Source organism: Oncorhynchus keta, chromosome 24, assembly GCF_023373465.1.
Source record: "Oncorhynchus keta strain PuntledgeMale-10-30-2019 chromosome 24, Oket_V2, whole genome shotgun sequence".
Classification (NCBI taxonomy): Eukaryota; Metazoa; Chordata; class Actinopteri; order Salmoniformes; family Salmonidae; genus Oncorhynchus; species Oncorhynchus keta.
Window position 1 is genome coordinate 35,288,715 of NC_068444.1, and position 24,251 is coordinate 35,312,965.

A 24,251-nucleotide genomic window follows, 5' to 3' on the forward strand; every position below is an offset into this window, starting at 1 on the left:
CTGCTTGGCCATGGAAACCCATTTCATGAAGCTCCTCATTCAAATGGTTCTTCTGCTGAAGTTGCTTCCAGAGGCAGTTTGGAACTCGGTAGTGAGTGTTGCAATTGAGGACAGACAATCTTTACGCGCTATGAGCTTCAGCACTCGCCGATCCCGTTCTTTGAGTTTATGTGGCCTACCACTTCACAGCTGAGCCGTTGTTGCTCCTAGATGTTTCCACTTGACAATAACAGCACTTGCAGTTGACCAGGGCAGCTCTAGCATGGCAGAAATTTGAACTGACTTGTTGAAAAGGTGGCATCCTATGACAGTGCCACGTTGAAAATCACTGAGCTCTTCTACTGCCACTGCATGTCTATGGAGATTGCATGGCTGTGGGCTAGATTGTATACACTTGACAGCAACGATTGTGGCTGAAAGCTGAATCCACTCATTTGAAGAGGTGTCCACATACTTTTGTATATATAGTGTAGATGTATGTGTTTGTTTCTGTTCAGTAGAAGAGATGTGTGTGTTCTTCCATCACATCGAGAGAGATAGAAAGCGCGCGAGCGAGAGGGAGAGAGAGATAGAGAGCAAATGAGCCAGAGACAGAGCTCTCTTGGCATCCGTTGTCGAGTCCGTTCGCGGCAGAGAATAGCGGTCTTATGGGACAGAGATGGGAGAGGTGTGCCGTTTCTTTATCAGCCTATGACACTGACACAGCGGCCAGGATGGATCTAACCACCCGGAAAATGATGCTCCTGATCGGTCTCAGCTGCCTCTGGCTCCAAGTGCTTTCAGAGGTAAGCTACTATGATCACTTGCTGTATGTGTTTAGTGGCTATAATTGCGTTCATTTTCAAGGTGCTCCCTATTTTCTCACCATTTCATGGCCAGCATGCAGCCTCTTGCGGTTATCTTGGGCCGGGTCGAACTTACAAAACTGATTTAACCTAGATGAAATTAACCTGGAGAAATAGCTTACGTTAAATAAAACAACAATGCTCCTTTTTCTTTTCAAGGTGCGCCCCATTTTGTCTCCACCGACATAACGGTCATTATAGGCTAGGTGCTACACACTAAAAACAAATGGTTCAATATAGGGCCAAGTAAAGGTCCTTTGCTTATAACCATAGCAATACCCCTTTGGTTCTATATGGCACCTTTTTTTGAAGGTTCTATAAAGCTCTGGAACAGCTGGGTGTCTAATTGAGAACTTCTGACTTAGTCAACCATTCTCAATCGGTCCAAAATGTTCTAATGAGTCACCACGCCTACATGTTAATTATCACTAAAAGGGTAAAGGACCCTTTTTGAACTGCAAATAACCATTGACGGGCTTAAAGGGTTGTTTGGGTCAGTATGGTTCCATATATAACCATCACCGTTCCCAAAGAACCCTTGAGGAATCCTCATTTTTCAGTGTGTAGCCTACATGTCATCATGGTTGGAATCACAGTATTATGGAACATCGTATACGTTCAGTTGCGTTTTTTAATGATTTTCTATTTCAACAATACTTTATTTTAGCCTATAGCTCGGCTACTTCAAGGGGTAGAGACTAATGTGCTGGACAAAGCAGTTTGAATGTAGGTACATTCATTCCTTATTGGCGAGCGCGCACACACACGCGCATACTCTCTCTCTCACACACACACACACACACACACACGGTTCCCTCATAATGGGCTATCACAGGAACTCGCCCCAGTGATGAACGGTAACACCACGCGCTATTGCCCTTTGTCGCAGCAATTCAATCAGCCTCCCTCAGCCTTCCAACAGCGCATCTACACCATTTGCATCTACAATATGTATGATGTTGGGTTTTGGCCTGTTTATATTATAATCATAAAGCCTTATTGAGACGCAATGTAGCCCTATTGCCTATAGGATATGCTTAACTGTTGGGCCATATTCGAGGTTCTCCTTTCATACAGATCATTCAAAGTGGGTATTATATTACTGTCGAATGAATCTCTCAACGTGCATCTTTTAGATAAGGAGATTGGATGGAAATGGGGGGAGTGATGTGAGGTGGATTGTTGTTAGAATGGACACAAAAAGGCTTATTTGGGAAGGGTGGGTGATGGTTCTGACTATTTGAGCCCTTCAATGGTTCTTTGCCGTTAAGAAAAGTGTTCTTTGCCCTTTTAGCGATAATTAAAATGTGTGGGGCGGTGGCTCATTAGAATATTTGGGGGCGTGGTTTTTGTGCAATCGTGGGTGAGTGACATTACAGTTGATATCATGTGTTGAGTTACGGGAATTTACGTTGAAAAAGACTATGGTCATTGACAGTTCCATGTATTGCCTTGTGTCAACTAAGAACAGTTGACTGATTCAGGGGTTCTCAAGTCTCTCCTCAGGGACCCAAAGCTGTTGTACAGTTGGCACGTAGTACTCAATTTGTTAATTTAAACAATAATAACCCTTTAGGAATTTCAACAATATAATATGGCTAACCAGGATTAAAATAAATTATGGTTCTTCAAAATGATTGAAAAATGAATTTTGAGATTAGCAAAACTTCTTTAGAGAATAATTCTCCACAGAGATTAAATAATGAACCATCAAAAAGGGTTCTCTTTATCCCCCAAAAGGGCTGTAACCATAGCAAACCTTTTTTGGGGGTGCTATATATAACCTTTTATTCATGGTTATTTATAGAATCTTAGGAAAGGGTTCTTTATAGCACCATAAATCCTATAGTCCACAGGCTGTCATTGTATACCGGGATAAATAACAGTAAACAAATATTCCATTAAAAACCTAATGATCTTGGTTCTTTATAGACCTTCAAAAAAAGGTTATACATAAAGCACCTGCTTTGCAAAGCATTTTAGCTAACCCTTTACCTTTATTTAACTGGGCAAGCCAGTTAGGAACAAATTCTTATTTACAATGATGGCCTAGGAACAATGGGTTAACAGCCTTTGTTAACTGCAGAACAACAGATTTTTACCTTGTCAGCTCGGGGATTTGATCCAGCAACCTTTCGGTTCGCTAGGCTAACATGCTGACCACTAGGCTACCTGCCACCTCAGGTAGCCTAATTCTCCTAACCTGTGCTGCAAACCTGCCACGAAAGGTCACTTTCGTCCGTAGCTGTGTACCATAGTCAAAACCTGTGTGGTGTGTATAGGCCATGGCTGGTTGTGAGAGGGTCAGGGTCATGGGTGAAGCCATGTTTCATCCAGACCAGGGACATTAGAAGTAGATCACCTCAGAGGCCAGATCAGCTGTGTAAACCATATGTTACAAGACACTGATTATGTGTCAATATTGTAGATTGCAATTCTCTCCAATCATCAATGCTGAGGAATTATAAACCCCTTTGGTCCTATGAGGCATATATCAATTAAATGGTCCATCAATTAATCAGTGAGTTCATCTATTTTAATGTTTTATTTTTGTATTATTTATGAAACCATGTAGATACGTGAGTGTTGAGTGTGGTGTTAATGTAACAGAGCTGGTTTGGTGAATCGTGAATCAAGTGAACACGTCCATGTGAAGAGAAACCTTGCCGTGAGACCTGAAGACTTGTCAATTCCCAGAGCTATTACTTGAGCTCCTTTGGCTTGGCTGACAGTCTTGTGGTGCATATCTCTGTGTGTGTCTGTACCGGTTCTGTGACCCTGTCTCTGTGTGGCTGTGCAGTCACCTGTGCCGTGCAGATTGAAGGCTACCAGTATGTTCCAATACCAACACAATTTTACCGTTCAGAATGCATGCTCGATATACTGATTCATTCAAAGTGGTGTGCTAGTGTGGATATTGGAACAGATCGAGACTGTGGTGCGGTAACATCTGAATGCTTCTCTGTCAGTATGATAACCGTGACATTGATATGAGTGGAGATATCAGCATGTTAGATTTTCATCAGAAACTCCTGTTCACTGTATAGTATGATTAACCAGAGCAATGCCAAAGCACCCAGGACTGACTTTGGGGAAACTGTGCGAAATAACTAAATGCTCAATATAAATCTGTGTGTGTCAGAGGCAAAGCAACGGAAGGGCCTTGCCCATAGGGTTGCCAACTGTCCCGTATTAGCCCGGGATGTCCCTTATATAGGGCTAAATTGGTTTGTCCCATACCTGATCTCCCTTGTCCCGTATATTCATGCAATCACAGTATAGAGTAAACGTGCCAATTCCTGCAAAGTTATTTCTGATGTTGTTCGGTCGGTTTGGCATATCAAGGAAATATGGATAAACCGGCAAAAAACAAAAGACTGCAGCTACAAAAAACAACGGGAAGCAAAAAAGACATGGGTTAAGGCTGTCAGTGGTGACTCAACGAAAGCTTTCTGTACTTTATGCCGTCAGGAATTCTCAATTGGCCATGGAGAGGAGAATGACCAAACTCCGCATGCATCCACAGAAATGCACAAGAAGGCCACGCTAGCTAAAGGTGCTAGCAATATCGGCGCATTCTTCGTGACGTCTACTGCGGAGAATCAAGTTTCTCATGATCTGTGAGTCCTTCAGGTTCCTTTTGGCAAACTCCAAGTAGTCTGTCATGTGCCTTTTACTGAGTGGCTTTACATAAAGGCCTGATTGGTGGAGTGCTGCAAAGATGGTTGTTCTTCTGGAATGTTCTCAAATCTCCACAGAGGAACTCTGGAGCTGTATCAGAGTGACCTTTGGGTTCTTGGACACCTCCCTGACCAAGGTCCTTCTCCCACGATTGCTCAGTTTGCCCGGATGGCTAGCTCTAGGAAGAGTCTGGGTAGTTCCAAACGTCTTCTATTTAAGAATGATGGAGGTGAATGTGTTCTTGTGGACCTTCAAGGCTACAGACATTTTTTGGTACTCTTCCCCAGATCTGTGCCTCAACACAATCATGTCTCAGAGCTCTACGGACAATTCCTTCAACCTCATGGCTTGGTTTTTGCTCGGAAATGCACTGTCAACTGTGGGAACCTATATAGACAGATGTGTGCCTTTCTAAATCATGTCGAATCAATTGAATTTACCACAGGTGGACTCCAATGAAGTTGTAGAAACAGCTCAAGGATTATCAATGAAAACAGGATGTACCAGAGCTCAATTTCAATTCTCATAGCAAAGTTGGAAGTTTACATACACTAAGGTTGGAGTCATTAAAACTCGCTTTTCAACCACTCCACAAATGTCTTGTTAACAATATAATTTTGGCAAGTCGGTTAGGACATCTACTTTGTGCATGACACAAGTAATTTTTCCAACAATTCTTTACAGACAGATTATTTCATTTATAATTCACTGTATCACAATTCCAGTGGGTCAGAAGTTTACATACACTAAGTTGACTGTGCCTTTAAACAGCTTGGAATATTCCAGAAAATTATGTCATGGCATTGCAAGCTTCTGATAGGCTAATGGACATAATGGAGTCAATTGGAAATGTACTTGTGGATGTATTCCAAGGCCTATCTTCAAACTCAGTGCCTCTTTGCTTGACATCATCGGAAAATCAAAAGAAATCAGACAAGACCTCAGAAAATAATTGTAGACCTCCACAAGTCTGGTTCATCCTTGAGAGCAATTTCCAAACACCTGAAGGAACCACATTCATATGTACAAACAATAGTACGCAAGAATAAACACCATGGGACCACGTAGCCATCATACCGCTCAGGAAGGAGGCGCGTTCTGTCTCCTACAGATGAATGTCATTGTTGTGAAAAGTGCAGTGAACAGCATAGAACCTTGTGAAGATTCTGGAGGAAACAGGTACAAAAGTATCTATATCCACAGTAAAACAAATCCTAAATAGACATAACCTGAAAGGCTGCTCAGCAAGGAAGAAGTCACTGCTCCAAAACGGTTTGCAACTGCACATACTTTTTGGAGAAATGTCCTCTGGTCTGATGAAACAAAAACATAATTGTTTGGCCATAATGACCGTCGTTATGTTTGGAGGAAAAAGGGGGAGGCTTGCAAGCCGAAGAACACCATCCCAACTGTGAAGCACGGGGGTGGCAGCATCATGTCGTGGGGGTGCTTTGCTGCAGGAGGGACTGGTGCACTTCACAAAATAGATGGCATCATGAGGTAGGAAAATTATGTGGATATATTGAATCAACATCTCAAGAAGAATCTCAGTCAGGAAGTTAAAGCTTGGTCGCAAATGGGTCTTCCAAATGGAAAATGACCCCAAGCATACTTACAAAGTTGTGGCAAAAGGGCTTAAGGACAACAAAGTCAAGATATTGGAGAGGCCATCACAAAGCCCTGACTTCAATCCTATAGAAAATATGTGGGCTGAACTGAAAAAGCGTGTGCGAGGAGGGAGGCCTACAAACCTGACTCAGTTACTCCAGCTCTGTCAGGAGGAATTGGCCAAAATTCAACCAATTTATTGTGGGAAGCTTGTGGAAGGCTATCCGAAACATTTGACCCAAGTTAAACAATTTAATGGCAATGCTACCAAATACTAATTGAGTGTATGTAAACTTCTGAACCACTGGGAATGTGATGAAAGAAAGAAATGCTGAAATAAATCATTCTCTCTAGTATTATTTAGACATTTCACATTCTTCAAATAAAGTGGTGATCCTAACTGACCTAAGACAGGGAATTTCTACTAGAATTAAATGTCAGGAATTGGGAAAAACTGAGATTAAATGTATTTGGCTAAGGTGTATGTAAACTTCCAACTACAACTGTATATAAATAAGGTATTTCAGTGTTTTTTAGTTGTTGTTTTTCCCCCCCAAAAGAATGACCTTGTCATTATGTGGTGTTGTGTGTATATTGATGAGGGGAAAAATGTGGTTCTGTAGCTCAGTTGGTAGAGCATGGCGCTTGTAACGCCAGGGTAGTGGGTTCGATTCCCGGGACCACCCATACGTAGAATGTATGCACACATGACTGTAAGTCGCTTTGGATAAAAGCATCTGCGAAATGGCATATATATTATTATTATTATTATATTATATTATATTATATATTATATTAAAAATCATTTAATCCATTTTAGAATAAGGCTGTAACGTAACAAAATGTGGAAAAAGGAAAGGAGTCTGAATTATTTCGGAATGCACTGTATATTTAGTTCATTTATCAGCTGCTCTCATCACACCGTAGTACCATTACACTTCTGATACCAATGCAAGGTGAAAGGGGGCCTCAAAATTGTGAACTGTTGTAAAAAAAATGTTTTTATAGAATTAAAAAACAAACATTTTGACAATACATATTACAGTCCTCAAAAGTTTCTCATTACAAAACAATGTAGTTCATCCCAGCGTTATACAAATGACAAAATACTCAGAAGTAATTTAAATATACATTTAAATGCATGTAACAAAAATGCTGCCCATATCTGGCAGCAGCGGCCTGTCTGCCAGGGTCTAGGACTTTTGCACTGAAATAATCACTTCAGGCCCCATGTGATCACTATCATAACTCTGTTATGGATGCTGAATTTACCTTTTTCATTCAGAAACTGCACCGAAAAGGAATTCCCATCCCTTATTGAGGTTTTGGACAGCTGCAGCCCTGACATTTTCCCTAACATCAATAGACTACTAAGGGCCATCATTGCCCTTCTTATGACTGACTTCATGTAGTGTTGAGAGACTCTTCTAAACTACAAACCAGATCAAAACATCCATCAGATCTTGCATGCTGACTGCACATCTCAACAATCTAGCACTGTTGTACTTTGAAAGGGATCACAGTGACTCTTGTTGTTCACTGTCATGAAATAATCTCTATCTTTAACCAAGCCTACACACTACAACACGTGGGTTCCTCAAGGGAAGGGTGATGGTTCTATTTTATTTTTTATTATTTCACCTTTATTTAACCAGGTAGGCTAGTTGAGAACAAGTTCTCATTTACAACTGCGACCTGGCCAAGATAAAGCAAAGCAGTTCAACACATATAACAACACCGAGTTACACATGGAGTAAAACAAACATACAGTCAATAATACAGTAGAAAAATAAGTCTATGTACAATGTGAGCAAGTGAGGTGAGATAAGGGAGGTAAAGGCAAAAAATAGGCCATGGTGGCGAATTAAATACAATATAGCAATTAAAACACTGGAATGGTAGATTTGACAGTAGATGAGTGTGCAAAGTAGAAATACTGGGGTGCAAAGGAGCAAAATAAATAAATCATTACAGTAGAGGTAGAGGTAGTTGTTAGTGTTTCCAGTTTCAGAGATTTTTGTAGTTCGTTCCAGTCATTGGCAGCAGAGAACTGAAAGTAGGAATTGGCTTTGCGGGTGACAAGTGAGATATAAATGCTGGAACGCGTGCTACTGGTGGGTGCAGCTATGGTGACCAGCGAGCAGAGATAAGGCGACTTTACCTAGCAGGGTCTTGTAGATGACCTGGAGCCAGTGGGTTTGGCGACGAGTATGAAGCGAGGGCCAGCCAACGAGAACGTACAGGTCGCAGTGGTGGGTAGTATATGGGGCTTTGGTGACAAAACGGATGGCACCGTGATATACTGCATCCAATTTGTTGAGTAGGGTTTTGGAGGCTATTTTGTAAATGACATCGCCAAAGTCGAGGATCGGTAAGATGGTCAGTTTTACGAGGATATGTTTGGCAGCATGAGTGAAGGAGGCTTTGTTGCAAAATAGGAAGCCAATTCTAGATTTAACTTTGGATTGGAGATGTTTGACGTGAGTCTGGAAGGAGAGTTTACAGCCTAACCAGACACCTAGGTATTTGTAGTTGTCCACATATTCTAAATCAGAACCATCCAGAGTAGTGATGTTGGACGGGCGGGTAGGTGCAGGCAGCGATCGGTTGAAGAGCATGCATTTAGTTTAATTGTATTTAAGAGCAGTTGGAGGCCACGAAAGGAGAGTTGTAATGGCATTGAAGCTCGTCTGGAGGGTTGTTAACACAGTGTCCAAAGAAGGGCCAGATGTATACAGAATGGTGTCGTCTGTGTAGAGGTGGATCAGAGACTCACCAGCAGCAAGAGCGACATCATTGATATATACAGAGAAGCGAGTCTGCCCAAGAATTGAACCCTGTGGCACCCCCATAGAGACTGCCAGAGGCCCGGACAACAGTCACTCAGATTTGACACACTGAACTCTGTCAGATAAGTAGTTGGTGAACCAGGTGAGGCAATCATTTGAGAAACCAAGGCTATTTAGTCTGCCAATGAGGATGTGGTGATTGGCAGAGTCGAAAGCCTTGGCCATGTCAATGAATATGTCTGCACAGTATTCTTTCTTATCGATGGTGGTTAATATATCGTTTTGTACCTTGAGCGTGGCTGAGGTGCACCCATGACCAGCTCGGAAACCGGATTGCATAGCGGAGAAGGTACGGTGGGATTCGAAATGGTCAGTGATCTTTTTTTTTAACTTGGATAGATATAGGTCTGTAGCAGTTTGTGTCAAGAGTATTCCCCCCCTTTAAAGAGGGGGATAACTGCAGCTGCTTTCCAATCTTTGGGAATCTCAAATCACACGAAAGAGAGGTTGAACAGGCTAGTAATAGGGGTGGAACCATACTGATCATAAGAACCAGCCCTTCAATGGTTATTTGCTGTTCAAAAAAGGGTTCTTTCCTCTTATAATGATAGATAATTACACTGGACCTTCTACAAACTGGAAACAACATATCTTGAGGCCGCATTTGTTTTAGCTGGGGACTTTAATGAAGCATTTTTGAGGAAAACGCTGCCAAAGTTCTATCAACACATTGCGCTTCAAAACTCTTGAACATTGTTACTCTCCCTTCCGTGATTGCGACAAGGCCCTCCCCCGCCCTCCCTTTGGCAAATCAGATCAGGACTCCATTCTGCTCCTCCCTTCCTATAGGCAGAAACTCAAACAGGAATTACCCGTGCTAAGGTCTATTTAACGCTGGACTGACCAATCGGAATCCATGCTTTTGTTTTGATTACACGGAATGGGATATGTTCCAGGTTGCCTCTGAGAATAACATTGATGTATACACTGACACAGTGACTGAGTTCATCAGGAAGTGTATAGGGGATGTTGTTCCCACTGTGACTATTAAAACCTACCCAAACCAAAAAACGTGGATAGATGACAGCATTCGCCCAAAACTGAAAGCGCAAACATTTAACCACGGCAAGGTGTCTGGGAATATGGTTGAATACAAACACTGCAGTTATGCCCTCTGTCAGGCAATCAAACAGGCTAAACGTCAGTACAGAGACAAAGTGGATTACAAAGGGAAAACTAGCTACGCCGCGACACCGCCGCCTTGCTTCCAAACAAGCTAAACACCTTCTTCGACTGCTTTGAAAATAACACAGTGGCCCGCTCCCGAGGACTGTGGGCTCTCGTTCTCTGTGACCGATGTGAGTAAGACATTTAAGCTTGTTAATTAACCCTCGCAAGGATACCGACCCAGACGGCATCCCTAGCCGCGTCCTCAGAGCATACGCAGACCAGCTGGCTGGAGCGTTTACTGACATATTCAATCTCTCCCTATCCCAGTCTGCTGTCCCCACTTGCTTCACGATGTCCACCATTGTTCCTGTATCCTATGCCACCTGGACGAGAGGAATACAGTACCTACGTACGAATGCTGTTCATTGACTTCGTTCAGCCTTCAACACCGTAGTACCCTCCAATCTCATCATTAAGTTTTGGGCCCTGGGTCTGAACCCCGCACTGTTCAACTGGGTTCTGGACTTCCTGACGGGCCGCCCCAAGGTGCTGAAGGTAGGAAACAACACCTCTACTACGCTGATCCTCAACACAGGGGCCCCACAAGGGTGCGTGCTCAGACCCATCCTGTACTCCCTGTTCACCCATGACTGTGTGGCCACGCACCTTTCCAACTCAATCATCAAGTTTGAAGACAACACAACAGTAGTAGGCCTGATTACCAACAATGATGAGACAGCCTACAGCGAGGAGGTGAGTTCCCTGGCGGAGTGGTGCCAGGAAAAGAATGTCAACATCAGCAAAATGAAAGAGCTGATAGTGGACTTCAGGAGACAGCAGAGGGAGCACGCCCCCATCCACATCAACGGGACCGCAGTGGAGAAGGTGAAAATCTTAAAGTTCCTTGGCATACACATCACGGACAGTCTGAAATCGTCCACCCACACAGATAGTGTTGTAAAGAAGGCGCAAAAATGCCTCTTCAACCTCAGGAGGCTAAAGAAAATCGGCTTGGCCCCTAAGACCCTCACAAACTCTTACAGATGCACCATTGAGAGCATCCTGTTGGGCTGTATCAACGCCTGGTATGGCAACTGCACTGCCCGTAACCGCAGGGTTCTCCAGAGTGTGGTGCGGTCTGCCCAACACATCACCGGGGGCACACTGCCTGCCCTCCAGGACACCTACAGCACCCGTTGTCACAGGAATGCTAAAAAGATAAACAAGGGCATCAACCACCCGTGCCACGGCATGTTCCCCCTACTATCATCCGGAAGGCAGGGTCAGGTGCATCAAGATGCATCAAAGCTGGGGCCGAGAGACTGAAAAACAGCTTCTATCTCAAGGCCATCAGACTGTTAAATAGCAATCACTAGCCAGCCTCCACCCAGTGCCCTGCCCTGAACTGAGTCACTGTCACTAGCCGGCTACCACCCGGTCACTCAACCCTGCACCTTAAAGACTGCTGCCCTATGTACATAGACATGTAATCACTGGTCACTTAAAAAATGTTTACATACTGTTTTACTAATTTCATATGTATATAATGTATTCTACTGTATTCTAGTTAATGCCACTCCGACATTGCTCATCCTAATATTTATATATTTCTTAATTCCATTGTTTTACTTTTAGATTGTATGAATTGTTGTGAATTGTTAGATACTACTGCACTGTTGGAGCTAGGAACACAAGCATTTAGCTACACCGGCAATAACATCTGCTAAGTAAGTGTATGCAACCAATAAAATAGGGTTTGATTTGATTCAAATGTAGGGGCGGTGGCTAATTAGAATTTTGGGGGGGATGGTTTGTTGTCTGCTCTTTTTGTGCAACTGTGAGTGAGTACCATCCCAGTTGATCGAATCTGCTGTGTTATGATATTACATGTTATATATGACAATGGCTGGTGATGGTGCCTTGTGACAGACTCATGTATGGCCTCGTGACAATTGAGAACAGTTGATTAAGTCAGTAGTTCTTAGTTCTCTCCTTGGGGACCCTTAGTGATGGGTAAATTAAGCTTCCTGAAGCATTGAGGTTTTCCAGCCAATGGGTGTCGAAAATAGGTTAATTACGCGAGGCTTTGAGCGACACAGTGTACACTAGTGGCACATGCTGGTGTTATAGATGATGTCCCACACGCCTTTTTGTCTTCTACCAGAACCAATACCAAACAAATCAGGTGGTTGTTTGACAAAACGAAGCTTCGGACGTCATTGATCACGTGTTTCTGATAAAGTGATACAGGTATCGGCACACTGCTTTGAAGGACACTGCTTAGCAATTTCGACGCATACCTCGGAGCTCTGGCATCAAACATGACATCACTAGGGACCCTCAGCCATTCCAGAGCAACTTGTTAATAAACACAATTATAAAACCTATGGAATTTTAACAATATAATATGGCTATTAAACCAGAACAACAAAACCAGTATGGTTTTACAAAGAACCTATGATATTGAGAATGGTTCTATAAAGAATCTTTCTCCATACAGGTTCTATTAAGAACCATAGAAAACGGTTCTCTATTGCCCCAAAAAGGGTTGTAACCATAGCGGAACCCTTTTTTTGGTTATATATAGATCCTTTTTTTAATGGTTCTTTATCGAACCTTAGGAAAGGGTTCTTCATAGCACCATTCAGGTTTCATTTAGAACCTTATGAGCATGGTTCTTTATAGAACCTTCAAAAAACGGTTCCATATACTGTAGCACCAAAAAGGGTTCTGCTATGGTTAGAAGCCAATTAACCCTTTTTGGAATCACTTGTTTTTAGTGTGTATGTGTCTATGCCTTGTGCTGTAAAACATGAAAAACACAAGAAGAATAAGCCTGTATAATGTTTATTGATGATTTAGCCTAGTGTTGTCATGCCAAACTTGGTAGTCCAGGCCTATATGTGTTTGATTCAAAGTGAGCTACAATGGAAGTCAAGATGAAGAGGGTGAAACATTTCTAGATGTTGAGTCCTCTTTTATTCAGTATCAGCAGAAACAGGGGCCTCCCGAGCCTCGCAGCAGTCTAAGGCACTGCATCGCAGTGCTTGAGGTGTCACTACAGCCCCGGTTTCGATCGTGACCAGGTGTCCTATAGGGTGGTGCACAATTGGCCCAGTGTTGTCCGGTTTAGTGGAGGGTTTGGCCCGGTGGGGGCTTTACTTGGCTCATCGCTCTCTAGCGACTTCTTGTGGCAGGCCGGGCGAATGCAGGCTGACTTCGGTCGTCAGTTGAACGGTGTTTCCTCCGACACATTGGTGCGGCTGGCTTCCGGGTTAAGCTGCAGGTGTTAAAAAAGTGTGGTTTGGCAGGTAATGTTTCGAAGGACGCATGACTCGACCTTCACTTCTCCAGAGCCCGTTGGGGAGCGATGAGACAAGATCGTAATTGGATTGCAATTGGATATCACAAAATTGGGGAGAAAAAGGGTGTAAAATACCATATATATATATATATATAACCGAGTTTTAGACAGTTTCAGATGATATCTGACAGAATGCTGTGTAGTGCAGTCTCTTAGAGTCACAGAAACCAGGTCAGAGTCGAGAGGAGAGAAGGAAATGGAGGAAATTCTCTGACTGTTTCTGATGATACTATACTATTTTTAACCCTTATTTAACTAGGCAAGTCAGTTAAGAACAAATTCTTATTTTCAATGACGGCCTAGGAACAGTGGGTGAACTGCCTGTTCGGGGGCAGAACAACAGTACAACGCTCTAACCACGAGGCTACCCTGCCGTATATAGTATCAGCAGAAACAGTCAGAGAATTTCCTCCATTTCCTTCTCTCCTCTCGACTCTGACCTGGTTTCTGTGACTCTAAGAGACTGCACTACACAGCATTCTGTCAGATATCATCTGAAACTGTCTAAAACACGGTTATTCAGTACCAGAGGAGGCTGGTGGAAGGAGCTATAGGAGGATGGGCTATTGTATCAGCTGGAATGGAATTAATGGAACGATATAAAAAAAAAAACATCAAACATATGGAACATGTGAACATATGGTTCCATTTATTCCATTACAGCAATTACAATACTCCTAAAGCTCCTCACACCAGCCTCCACTGTTCAGTACCCAGGTCTCTGTGTTCTGTATGCTTGTGTGTCTGTAATGTTTGTCTATGTGACTGGTAGGGATTTCACCTGCATCATCGGCACGCCACAAGACATGCCCACTGAGCTAAAGCCTGTAACAGGCTTCGGTTCTTAGGCAAGGTCATGGGGGTCTATATATAATTGATTTGTTCTGTAACAGATATGATGTGAAACATTGACAGAAGGTTGTGTTATCTGAAACTATGTCTGATGTGTTCCTCTTCTCTCAGGTGGTAGCTGATGACAGTTATTTAAACGAGGTGCAAAACACAGGTAGGCTAACAGTCACCTCTCTCCTCTTCTTCCTGTTCCCTGATCTATTTCTTTGTGTTGTATAAAATGTTCCATCCCCTCTTCCCCCACTCATAGTCTCTCCATTCCTACTCTCACTCCTCATGTTCATATAACATATTTTCCCCTCCTCCTATATCCCCCATTTCTATTCTCTCTCTCTCTCTCTGTCTCTCTGTCTCTGTCTCTGTCTCTCTCTCTCTGTCTCTGTCTCTCTGTGTGGCTGGTGGTTGTGATCTGGGTGGGGTTCTCTCTCTCTCTCTCTCTCTCTCTCTCTCTCTCTCTCTCTGTCTCTCTGTCTCTCTGTCTCTGTCTCTGTCTCTGTCTCTGTCTCTGTCTCTGTCTCTCTCTGTCTCTGTCTCTCTGTGTGGCTGGTGGTTGTGATCTGGGTGGGGTTCTCTCTCTCTCTCTCTCTCTCTCTCTCTCTCTCTCTCTCTCTCTCTCTCTCTCTCTCTCTCTCTCTCTCTCTCTCTCTGTCTCTCTGTGTGGTTGTGATCTGGGTGGGGTTCTCTCATTCTCTCTCACTAGCAAAGACCAGCCAATTCATAATTTCTGGCCTCAATCCAAGTGCTCAAAATCCACAGAAGCACACACACACAAGCGCCCAAATCTCTACAGTGCTGCTGATTAATTGAGGCCTTTGAATTTTGTCACATCAAGGAAAAGAAACCCTGCCCCAACATCTGGCCAATCAGACAGCCCTCCTTGGCTTTGTTAGCGTACAGTACATCAGTGTGCTTTATTATTGTGTAGCTGATGTTGTAGGTATGAGTGTGTCTCGTGTTTGTATGCACTGCCGGCATGTGTGTGAGGACAGACACATACCCACCCCCATATGGCTCAGCTCTGCACGTGTGAACCGTGTCAAATACTCATTGTGGCGGGGAAATGGATTATGGGAGCTGAGAGAATGAGTGTTCCTGTGGTGATGGTTCCCATAGCGATGGAGGAGAGTCTGGTTGTCGTAGCAACACAGAGTGTTGGTTGTCCTAGCAATCAGTGTGTGACCAGGATGTTAGGAGTTCATTTGGGTTTAGGTCAAATCTTTTGAGATCTGGCAGGGTCCATCAAACAAGAAGGCAACTAAAAAACATGATTTCCTTCGAAACAGCACATTTTTCCAAATCAAGATTATTCTAAAATGTATTTCACACATGGTCTCACCAAACTTGATAGAAAAAAGGAAAAATTATCAAATAACCAAAATGATCAGGTTAAAACACATCATAAACATCTGATGTAAAAGATAAGGTGAAAGTAAATTACAACTCCTCTGTACTTTCAGTATGTAACAAACACTTAGACACACCTCACGCCACTACAATTTAATACACCATTACATGCAACAACATCATATTATATCAAAGACATTACTCCCATCAACACATTTTACAATTCCATTCATGTATGTATGTTTTCTTTCAAGTGCCTAATTGAATTACACAGTCTGACAAATGACCAAATCATCATTAGGTTATACGGTCACATCTGACTGACAGCATTATGAATACATACGGCACTATAAGCTCTGTGACCTTATTGGATCACTATTTATTCTGTGTGATTGACAGTAGAGATGGCCAATGAGGCAGTGTTTTTACCACCAGCATTACCACCCGAGTTGAAGTATGTATAGAGCTTCTCGGTGAAGTTGCAGCTAGTGAAAGAGTGGATGTGAGATCTGGCCATTACATCATAAAAGGAGACTAGACCCTCCTCATAATCCACAAACACCCCCACTTTTTGGGGTGTCGGGGGCTTGCCGTAGAAGAAGGGCAGGTAGAAGAGGTTATCGTACATGTTTGCACAATACCAATGCCGGTGGTACCCACTCTTCAGACCCAGAGTCCAGAATCCATTCTCAGGGGTCAGTGGAAGCCAGCCCTTCCTGTTGGTGGACTTTCTAGCCACCCCTAACCTCCACCAAGTCTTCCCCTCTACCTGCACCTCATAGTAGAATCTCCCAGAGGAGAATTCATTCTTTCCCAGGATAGAGGGATTATAATCAAACCTCTCAGGGTTGTTAGGAAGTTTCTTTAGTACGTCTCCCAGTGTCACTTGTTTTCCGTCCTCAGACACGTTAAGGTATGGAAATGCTGTATCAGGGTCCAGAGTCACATCCACTGCGTACTGCTGCATCCTCTTCAGCTTGATGTCAGGCAACTTCTCGATCTCATTATGAAGCGTCTCCTCCAGTCGAGACACAACTCTCCTCACATTCTTCACATGTAGGTAGTAGTGAACACTGATCTCAGACCAGTCCTTGGTGAATGTGGGGGTGCACAGGGATGGGGAACTCTGGAGGAGGTGGAGGTGGTCCTCGGTGTGTGAGAGCTGCTCCAGCTCGGTGCGTCTTCTCTTAAGCTCGGTAATTTCTTGCTCCAGCTCGTTAATCAGCCCTTTAGCCCGCCTGCCTTCGGCTTTCTGCTTCTCCTCAATCTCCACAATGAGCTCAGCCTGGCTTTTTTCAATGGAACGCACCAGAGCATTGAAAACCTTCACACTGTCTGCTTTCTCTCTCTCTGCAACTGTCTTGCTGAGCTCTACAGAGTCTTTGATCTCCCTAACCTTCTGCCAGCGGTCATGGATCATCTGCCGCATTTGTGCTATGGAGTTCCGCAGTTGAGCCTTCTTCTTTCCAAACTCTTCCTCTAGAGGCACGGTGTGGTGAGTCTTGTGGTCTGTCTCAGTGCAGAACTGACACACACACGTTTGGTCAGTCCTACAGAACAGCTCCAGGAGTCTGTCGTGCTTCTTACACAACCTGTCTTCCAGGTTCTCCACAGGGTCGATCAGCTTGTGTCTTTTCAGGCCTGTAACTCTCTGATGAGGCTGTAAGTGAATCTCACAGTAAGAGGTCAGACACTCCAGGCAGGACTTCAGGGCTTTAAGCTTTCTCCCAGTGCAGAGATCACAGGCCACTTCTCCGGGCTTGGCAGGGGACAAATCTCTGTCTCTGTCACTCATTCTTTTGAAATGATCTGCAACATTTCTCAGTGTTGTGTTGGTCTTTAACTCTGGTCTTATGTAGAAAGTATGCTTACACAGTGGACACTGGCTCCGGCTAGTGGTATCCCAGTATCCACTAATACAAGCCTTGCAGAAGTTGTGTCCACATGGAATGGAGACTGGCTCAGTGAACACATCCAGACAGATGGAGCACTGGAACTGATCTTCAGACAGGAAACTGCTAGAGGACGCCATTTCTGCAACACAAAGAGCAAGAGCAACCACATAATTATGTTCTGGAAGGAGTACAACCACAATTCAGTCTCCTTTTATCCAGACGAGGAAGACGAAAAGATGATGGATTCAGAAAGAATATACTTTACACTAACCAACAGTATATAATATAATACCGATAAATGAATCAGTCAGATTTACACATTTCCATCAGATATTCCCGGTTTAAAGAAGTGACCCCAGTAGTGATTTATAAACTATATACTGTAGTGGATGTTTGTCAGAACTGTTCTGGTTGTTCTCCTGTTTGTAGACTGTGTTTTGTGGTTGTGAACTAAATAGTTGTCATACTCTGTTGCTGATCGATATGTAATGTTACTGTTGTGACTATCTGTTTTTGCGTGTCTTTCCCTGAGACATGTACAACAAAAGTGACTTCTGTGGTCAATGAAATGTAATTCCAGGAAAATGTAATAAACGGATATAATAAATCATCTTCATAAAATTCCTCTAATATTGTCGACAGAGATCATGGCTTTTAGCCAAGGGCGTGGCACGTGAATATAGCTGAGGAAAACAGGAAGCACAGCGATTCTGGTAGAAATAAACCCTCCCTCCAACTCGATCAGTACTTACTTGAGTTTGCTTGTGCCTTCTATTTCTCCATGAAAGGTGGACTCTGTGCAGGCTGCAGCTGTGTTGCTATCTTCGCGAGCAGGAACGTGCTTGTTACCGTGTGCAGTTTCCTGCTCTCAATTGAACTCTGACTTCATCAAAGTGTCATCTCGTAACTCCTCCCTGCTCCTACTTCCCTATAGAGTGGAAGGCGTGTCATTAGCTTTTATCGTCCATAGTTATTTGCTTGAAAGTATACTGAAAAACAAAAAAAAGGTTCAGAAAATGCGCATTAACTCGTGGAGTACAATGGAACGGGGGATGAAGAAAAAGAAGGAGAGGGAAGTGTAATGAGATGAGCAGAAGGAAGAGACGGTGTGTACAGTAGGAGGAAGTATAGCACAGTAGTTTGTTTCATACAGGCCTCTACTATCGGCTGTGATATTCCCCAGAGATGATAGGTCAGTTTTATATAAGCCTCTACTATCGGCTGTGATATTCCCCAGAGATGATAGGTCAGTTTTATACAGGTCTCTACTATCGGCTGTGATATTCCCCAGACATGATAGGTCAGTTTCATACAGGCCTCTACTATCGGCTGTGATATTCCCCAGAGATGATAGGTCAGTTTTATATAAGCCTCTACTATCGGCTGTGATATTCCCCAGAGATGATAGGTCAGTTTTATATAAGCCTCTACTATCGGCTGTGATATTCCCCAGAGATGATAGGTCAGTTTCATACAGGCCTCTACTATCGGCTGTGATATCCCCCAGAGATGATAGGTCAGTTTTATATAAGCCTCTACTATCGGCTGTGATATTCCCCAGAGATGATAGGTCAGTTTTATATAAGCCTCTACTATCGGCTGTGATCTTCCCCAGAGATGATAGGTCAGTTTTATATAAGCCTCTACTATCGGCTGTGATATTCCCCAGAGATGATAGGTCAGTTTTATATAAGCCTCTACTATCGGCTGTGATCTTCCCCAGAGATGATAGGTCAGTTTTATACAGGCCTCTACTATCGGCTGTGATATTCCCCAGAGATGATAGGTAAGTTTTATATAAGCCTCTACTATCGGCTGTGATCTTCCCCAGAGATGATAGGTCAGTTTTATATAAGCCTCTACTATCGGCTGTGATATTCCCCAGAGATGATAGGTCAGTTTTATATAAGCCTCTACTATCGGCTGTGATATTCCCCAGAGATGATAGGTCAGTTTTATATAAGCCTCTACTATCGGCTGTGATCTTCCCCAGAGATGATAGGTCAGTTTTATACAGGCCTCTACTATCGGCTGTGATATTCCCCAGAGATGATAGGTCAGTTTTATATAAGCCTCTACTATCGGCTGTGATATTCCCCAGAGATGATAGGTCAGTTTTATATAAGCCTCTACTATCGGCTGTGATATTCCCCAGAGATGATAGGTCAGTTTTATATAAGCCTCTACTATCGGCTGTGATATTCCCCAGAGATGATAGGTCAGTTTTATATAAGCCTCTACTATCGGCTGTGATATTCCCCAGAGATGATAGGTCAGTTTTATATAAGCCTCTACTATCGGCTGTGATCTTCCCCAGAGATGATAGGTCAGTTGTATACAGGCCTCTACTATCGGCTGTGATATTCCCCAGAGATGATAGGTCAGTTTTATATAAGCCTCTACTATCGGCTGTGATATTCCCCAGAGATGATAGGTCAGTTTTATACAGGCCTCTACTATCGGCTGTGATATTCCCCAGAGATGATAGGTCAGTTTTATATAAGCCTCTACTATCGGCTGTGATATTCCCCAGATATGATAGGTCAGCTTTATATAAGCCTCTACTATCGGCTGTGATCTTCCCCAGAGATGATAGGTCAGTTTTATATAAGCCTCTACTATCGGCTGTGATATTCCCCAGAGATGATAGGTCAGTTTTATATAAGCCTCTACTATCGGCTGTGATATTCCCCAGAGATGATAGGTCAGTTTTATACAGGCCTCTACTATCGGCTGTGATATTCCCCAGAGATGATAGGTCAGTTTTATATAAGCCTCTAATATCAGCTGTGATATTCCCCAGAGATGATAGGTCAGTTTTATATAAGCCTCTACTATCGGCTGTGATATTCCCCAGAGATGATAGGTCAGTTTTATACAGGCCTCTACTATCGGCTGTGATATTCCCCAGAGATGATAGGTCAGTTTTATACAGGCCTCTACTATCGGCTGTGATATTCCCCAGAGATGATAGGTCAGTTTTATACAGGCCTCTACTATCGGCTGTGATATTCCCCAGAGATGATAGGTCAGTTTTATACAGGTCTCTACTATCGGCTGTGATATTCCCCAGAGGTGATAGGTCAGTTTTATATAAGCCTCTACTATCGGCTGTGATATTCCCCAGAGGTGATAGGTCAGTTTTATATAAGCCTCTACTATCGGCTGTGATATTCCCCAGAGATGATAGGTCAGTTTTATATAAGCCTCTACTATCGGCTGTGATATTCCCCAGAGATGATAGGTCAGTTTTATATAAGCCTCTACTATCGGCTGTGATATTCCCCAGAGATGATAGGTCAGTTTCATACAGGCCTCTACTATCGGCTGTGATATTCCCCAGAGATGATAGGTCAGTTTTATATAAGCCTCTACTATCGGCTGTGATATTCCCCAGAGATGATAGGTCAGTTTCATACAGGCCTCTACTATCGGCTGTGATATTCCCCAGAGATGATAGGTCAGTTTTATAAAAACCTCTTCTATCGGCTGTGATATTCCCCAGAGATGATAGGTCAGTTTCATACAGGCCTCTACTATCGGCTGTGATATTCCCCAGAGATGATAGGTCAGTTTTGGCATTTAGTGGATTTATTGAGTCTTTTAAGGTTGTCTGGCAGTAAGCCAATACAAAAATACAAAAAACAATTCAGTACACCCAATATTCCAACACTGTACACCCCCATTATCTTACACAGCACATACATAACCAACACTATAATACATTAGATTATTTACTCATCATTGCATGATAAAATTATATCAACAAACTAATTGCACATAAAATGTGCTATATTACGACATTTTATTCAGTCTGTGTGATTGACAGGACAGATGACCAATGGGGCTGAGTTTGGACCCTCAGAATTATCACAAGGGTTGAAATACGGATAGAGTTTCTCAGTGAAGGTGTTGCCAGTGAAAGAGTAGATATGAGACCTGGCCTCCACATTGTAGAAGGAGATCTGACCCTCCTCATAGTCCACAAACACCCCCACCTTCTGGAGCTTCTCTCTCAGGGAAATGGGGACACGAGTATAGTTGCAGGCCTGGTACTTATTTTTACCTCTCATATACACACTCCACCGTCCACCCTCAGGGCTCTCAGTTGTAGGTTCTTTTCTCATGATGGACTCTTTGGCCACTCCAAAAATCCACTCAATCTTCCCCTTTACCTGCACCTCATAGTAGAATCCCCCTGAGGAGAAGCCCTCCTTTCCCAGGACAGAGTATAAACAATCAAACCTCTTTGGGTTGTCAGGGAGAAGCTGTGGTCCTTGTTCATATCTCACTTGTTTCCTGTCCTCAGACAGGATGAGACAGCGATGTGCTGTATCAGGGTCTAGAGTCACATCCACTGCACACCTCTGCATCCTCATCAGCTCGGCATCACACAACTTCTCCATCTCTTTGATAACTGTCTCCTCCAGCTGAGACAAAGTTCTCCTCATGATCCCTGCACACAGTGCACTGTGAACACTGATCTCAGACCAGTCCTTGGTGTTGGTGGGGGGGCTCAGGGATAGGGAGCTTTGGAGGAGTTGGAGGTGATCCTCAGTGTGTGAGAGCTGCTTCAGCTCAGTGCTTCTCCTCAGTAGCTCATTCATTTCCTGCTCCAGCTCTTTAATGAACCCTTCATCCCGCATCTCTGCTACTTTCTGCTTCTCCTCAACCACCTCAATGAGCTCAGCCTGGCTTCTCTCAATGGAACGCACCAGATTAGAGAAGATCTGCATGCTGTCCGCTATCTCTCTCTCTGTGTCTCTCTTCCTAAACTGTACTAAGTGTTTGATCTTCCGAACCTTCTGCAGTCGCTCCTGGATCATCTGCTGCACTTGTGCCTCCGTCTTCCCAAGCTGAGCCTTCCTCTCTCCACACTCTTCCTCTAGAGGGACAATGTGGTGAGTCTTGTGGTCTGTCTCATGACAGAACTGACACACGCATGTCTGGTCAGTCCTACAGAACAGCTCCAGGAGTCTGCCGTGCTTCTTACACAACCTGTCTTCCAGGTTCTCCACAGGGTCGATCAGCTTGTGTCTCTTCATGCCTGTAACTCTCTGATGAGGCTGCAGGTGAATTTCACAGAAAGAGGTCAGACACTCCAGGCAGGACTTCAGGGCCTTGAGCTTCGTCCCAGTGCAGACATCACAGGCCACTTCTCCAGACTCTGTAAGACTTTGGTTTGGGCTGCCGGGAGCTTCCACTTGAACTGACCTCCTGAACTGAGCAGCCATCTCAGAAATGAAGGTATTGACGAGAAGCTCAGGTCTCGTGAAGAACTTATACTTACACATTGGACACTGGCACAGGTCAGTGGTATCCCAGTATCTGCTGATACAGACCTTGCAGAAGTTGTGTCCACATGGAGTGGAAACGGGCTCAGTGAACACATCCAGACAAATAGAGCACTGGAACTGATCTTCAGACAGGAAACATCTAGGGGACGCCATTTCTGGAACAACAGAACAAACACATCAAAAGTTGTGCTGGAATGTGTCAGCATTTAGACAGTAAACTTTGTACTTGTCCATTTTCTCACTCTCATAGTGACCTTGGTGTCTGCAGTTCAGTTCTCACTCACAAGGTTTTGCTATCTCCCTATTAAGCATCTTCACCATCTCATCTCGCTACTCACCCGAGTGTTTGTTATTCCCTTTTATTTCTCTATGAAAGGTAGACTTGTCAGCTGCAGTGTTCTTTTTGGGAGTTGCTGGAGAAAGTTTGTTTCTGTGTGCAGATGCCAGCTCTATATTTAACTTTCACTTCAGCAAAGTGACATCATTTAACTCCACCCTGCTCTGCTCTTTGCAAATATTTGCCCTTAAAGGGACAGAGTTGATCTTTTACCAGCCTGTCTAAAGTCTCTTCTGATGTTTTTCCTCACATAATTCTGTATTGTAAATTGTTGATTATTCGAATCAGCTGTGTAGTTCTAGGGCAAAAACCAAAATGTGCTCCCCTTGTGGTCCCGAGGACCGTGTTTGGGAAACCATGCTCTATCGTGTGTGGGACGTCATCTAATATAATCATTTAGCTGCTATAAATTCTTGATTGAATTGTCTGGAAAGCCTCAATGCTTCAGGAAGCTTCATTTCCCCATCACTATTTCATACCAGAACGCAGAGGAATGTGTCAAAATTGTGAAGTAGTTTACTTCAAAGCAGTGTGTCGATGCTTGTATCTGTCAGAGTCGTGTGTATAGGTGGCAGGGAAGTCAGGAGCACGAGAATCAAACTTAGTGGAATGGAGTTGTTTAATGACTTTAAACAAAACATAACTCCAAAACTGTGAATAATATAAAACAAAGTGGCTACGAGGACCCGTCGCGCACCAATACAAACACGAAATCTGAACAACAAAGAATCTCCGACAAAGACATGAGGGGAAACAGAGGGTTAAATACATAACAGGTAATGAATGGAATTGAAACCGTGTGTAGGAAGACAAGACAAACCCAATGGAAAATGAAAAATGGATCAATGATGGCTAGAGAACCGGTGACGTCGACTGCCGAGCACCGCCCGAACAAGGAGAGGCATCGACTTCGGCAGAAGTCGTGACAGTATCACTTTATCAGAACCATGTGATCAATAACATCCAAAGCTTATTTTTGTCAAACAACTACCTGATTGGTTTGGTAGAAGACAAAAAGGCTACCCTGCGCAGGCGCTACGGTGTGTGGACGTCATCTATAATAATTTGG

At 43.5% G+C, this 24,251-nt stretch overlaps 3 protein-coding genes and 1 long non-coding RNA gene across 5 annotated transcripts in view; 2 read left to right on the plus strand and 2 right to left on the minus strand.

Annotated features, from left to right (window-relative positions):
• Positions 1–485: 485 nt before the first annotated feature.
• The window catches only part of LOC118357439 (neurotrypsin-like), a 36,360-nt gene continuing 12,594 nt past the window's right edge, over positions 486–24,251 (plus strand). The window contains exons 1-2 of the mRNA XM_052478197.1: positions 486–785; positions 14,421–14,463. Of these exons, the coding sequence (XP_052334157.1) occupies positions 648–785; positions 14,421–14,463 (181 nt within the window). The 5' untranslated portion in view covers positions 486–647. The remainder of the gene's footprint in view (positions 786–14,420; positions 14,464–24,251) is intronic.
• LOC118357437 (E3 ubiquitin-protein ligase TRIM21-like) lies at positions 15,792–18,457 on the minus strand. The gene is made up of 2 exons (XM_035734528.2): positions 18,301–18,457; positions 15,792–17,687 (listed from the first exon to the last, which is right to left on the minus strand). The coding sequence occupies exon 2, from the start codon at positions 17,683–17,685 to the stop codon at positions 16,033–16,035; it is 1,653 nt and encodes a 550-aa protein (XP_035590421.1). The 5' UTR covers positions 17,686–17,687; positions 18,301–18,457; the 3' UTR covers positions 15,792–16,032.
• LOC127911451 (uncharacterized) lies at positions 18,589–20,988 on the plus strand. Of its 2 annotated transcripts, none has more exons than XR_008078580.1 (5): positions 18,589–18,794; positions 19,605–19,982; positions 20,145–20,252; positions 20,685–20,846; positions 20,901–20,988. It is a non-coding gene; the product is annotated as an uncharacterized LOC127911451 (long non-coding RNA). The 2 variants fall into 2 exon arrangements; XR_008078581.1 differs by lacking the exons at positions 18,589–18,794; positions 19,605–19,982; positions 20,145–20,252 and adding exons at positions 18,801–19,010; positions 19,065–19,334; positions 19,389–19,496.
• Positions 21,122–23,330, minus strand: LOC118357438 (E3 ubiquitin-protein ligase TRIM39-like). Its single transcript, XM_035734529.2, has 2 exons — positions 23,184–23,330; positions 21,122–23,000 (listed from the first exon to the last, which is right to left on the minus strand). Exon 2 carries the CDS (start codon positions 22,996–22,998, stop codon positions 21,358–21,360), a length of 1,641 nt encoding a protein of 546 aa, XP_035590422.1. The 5' UTR covers positions 22,999–23,000; positions 23,184–23,330; the 3' UTR covers positions 21,122–21,357.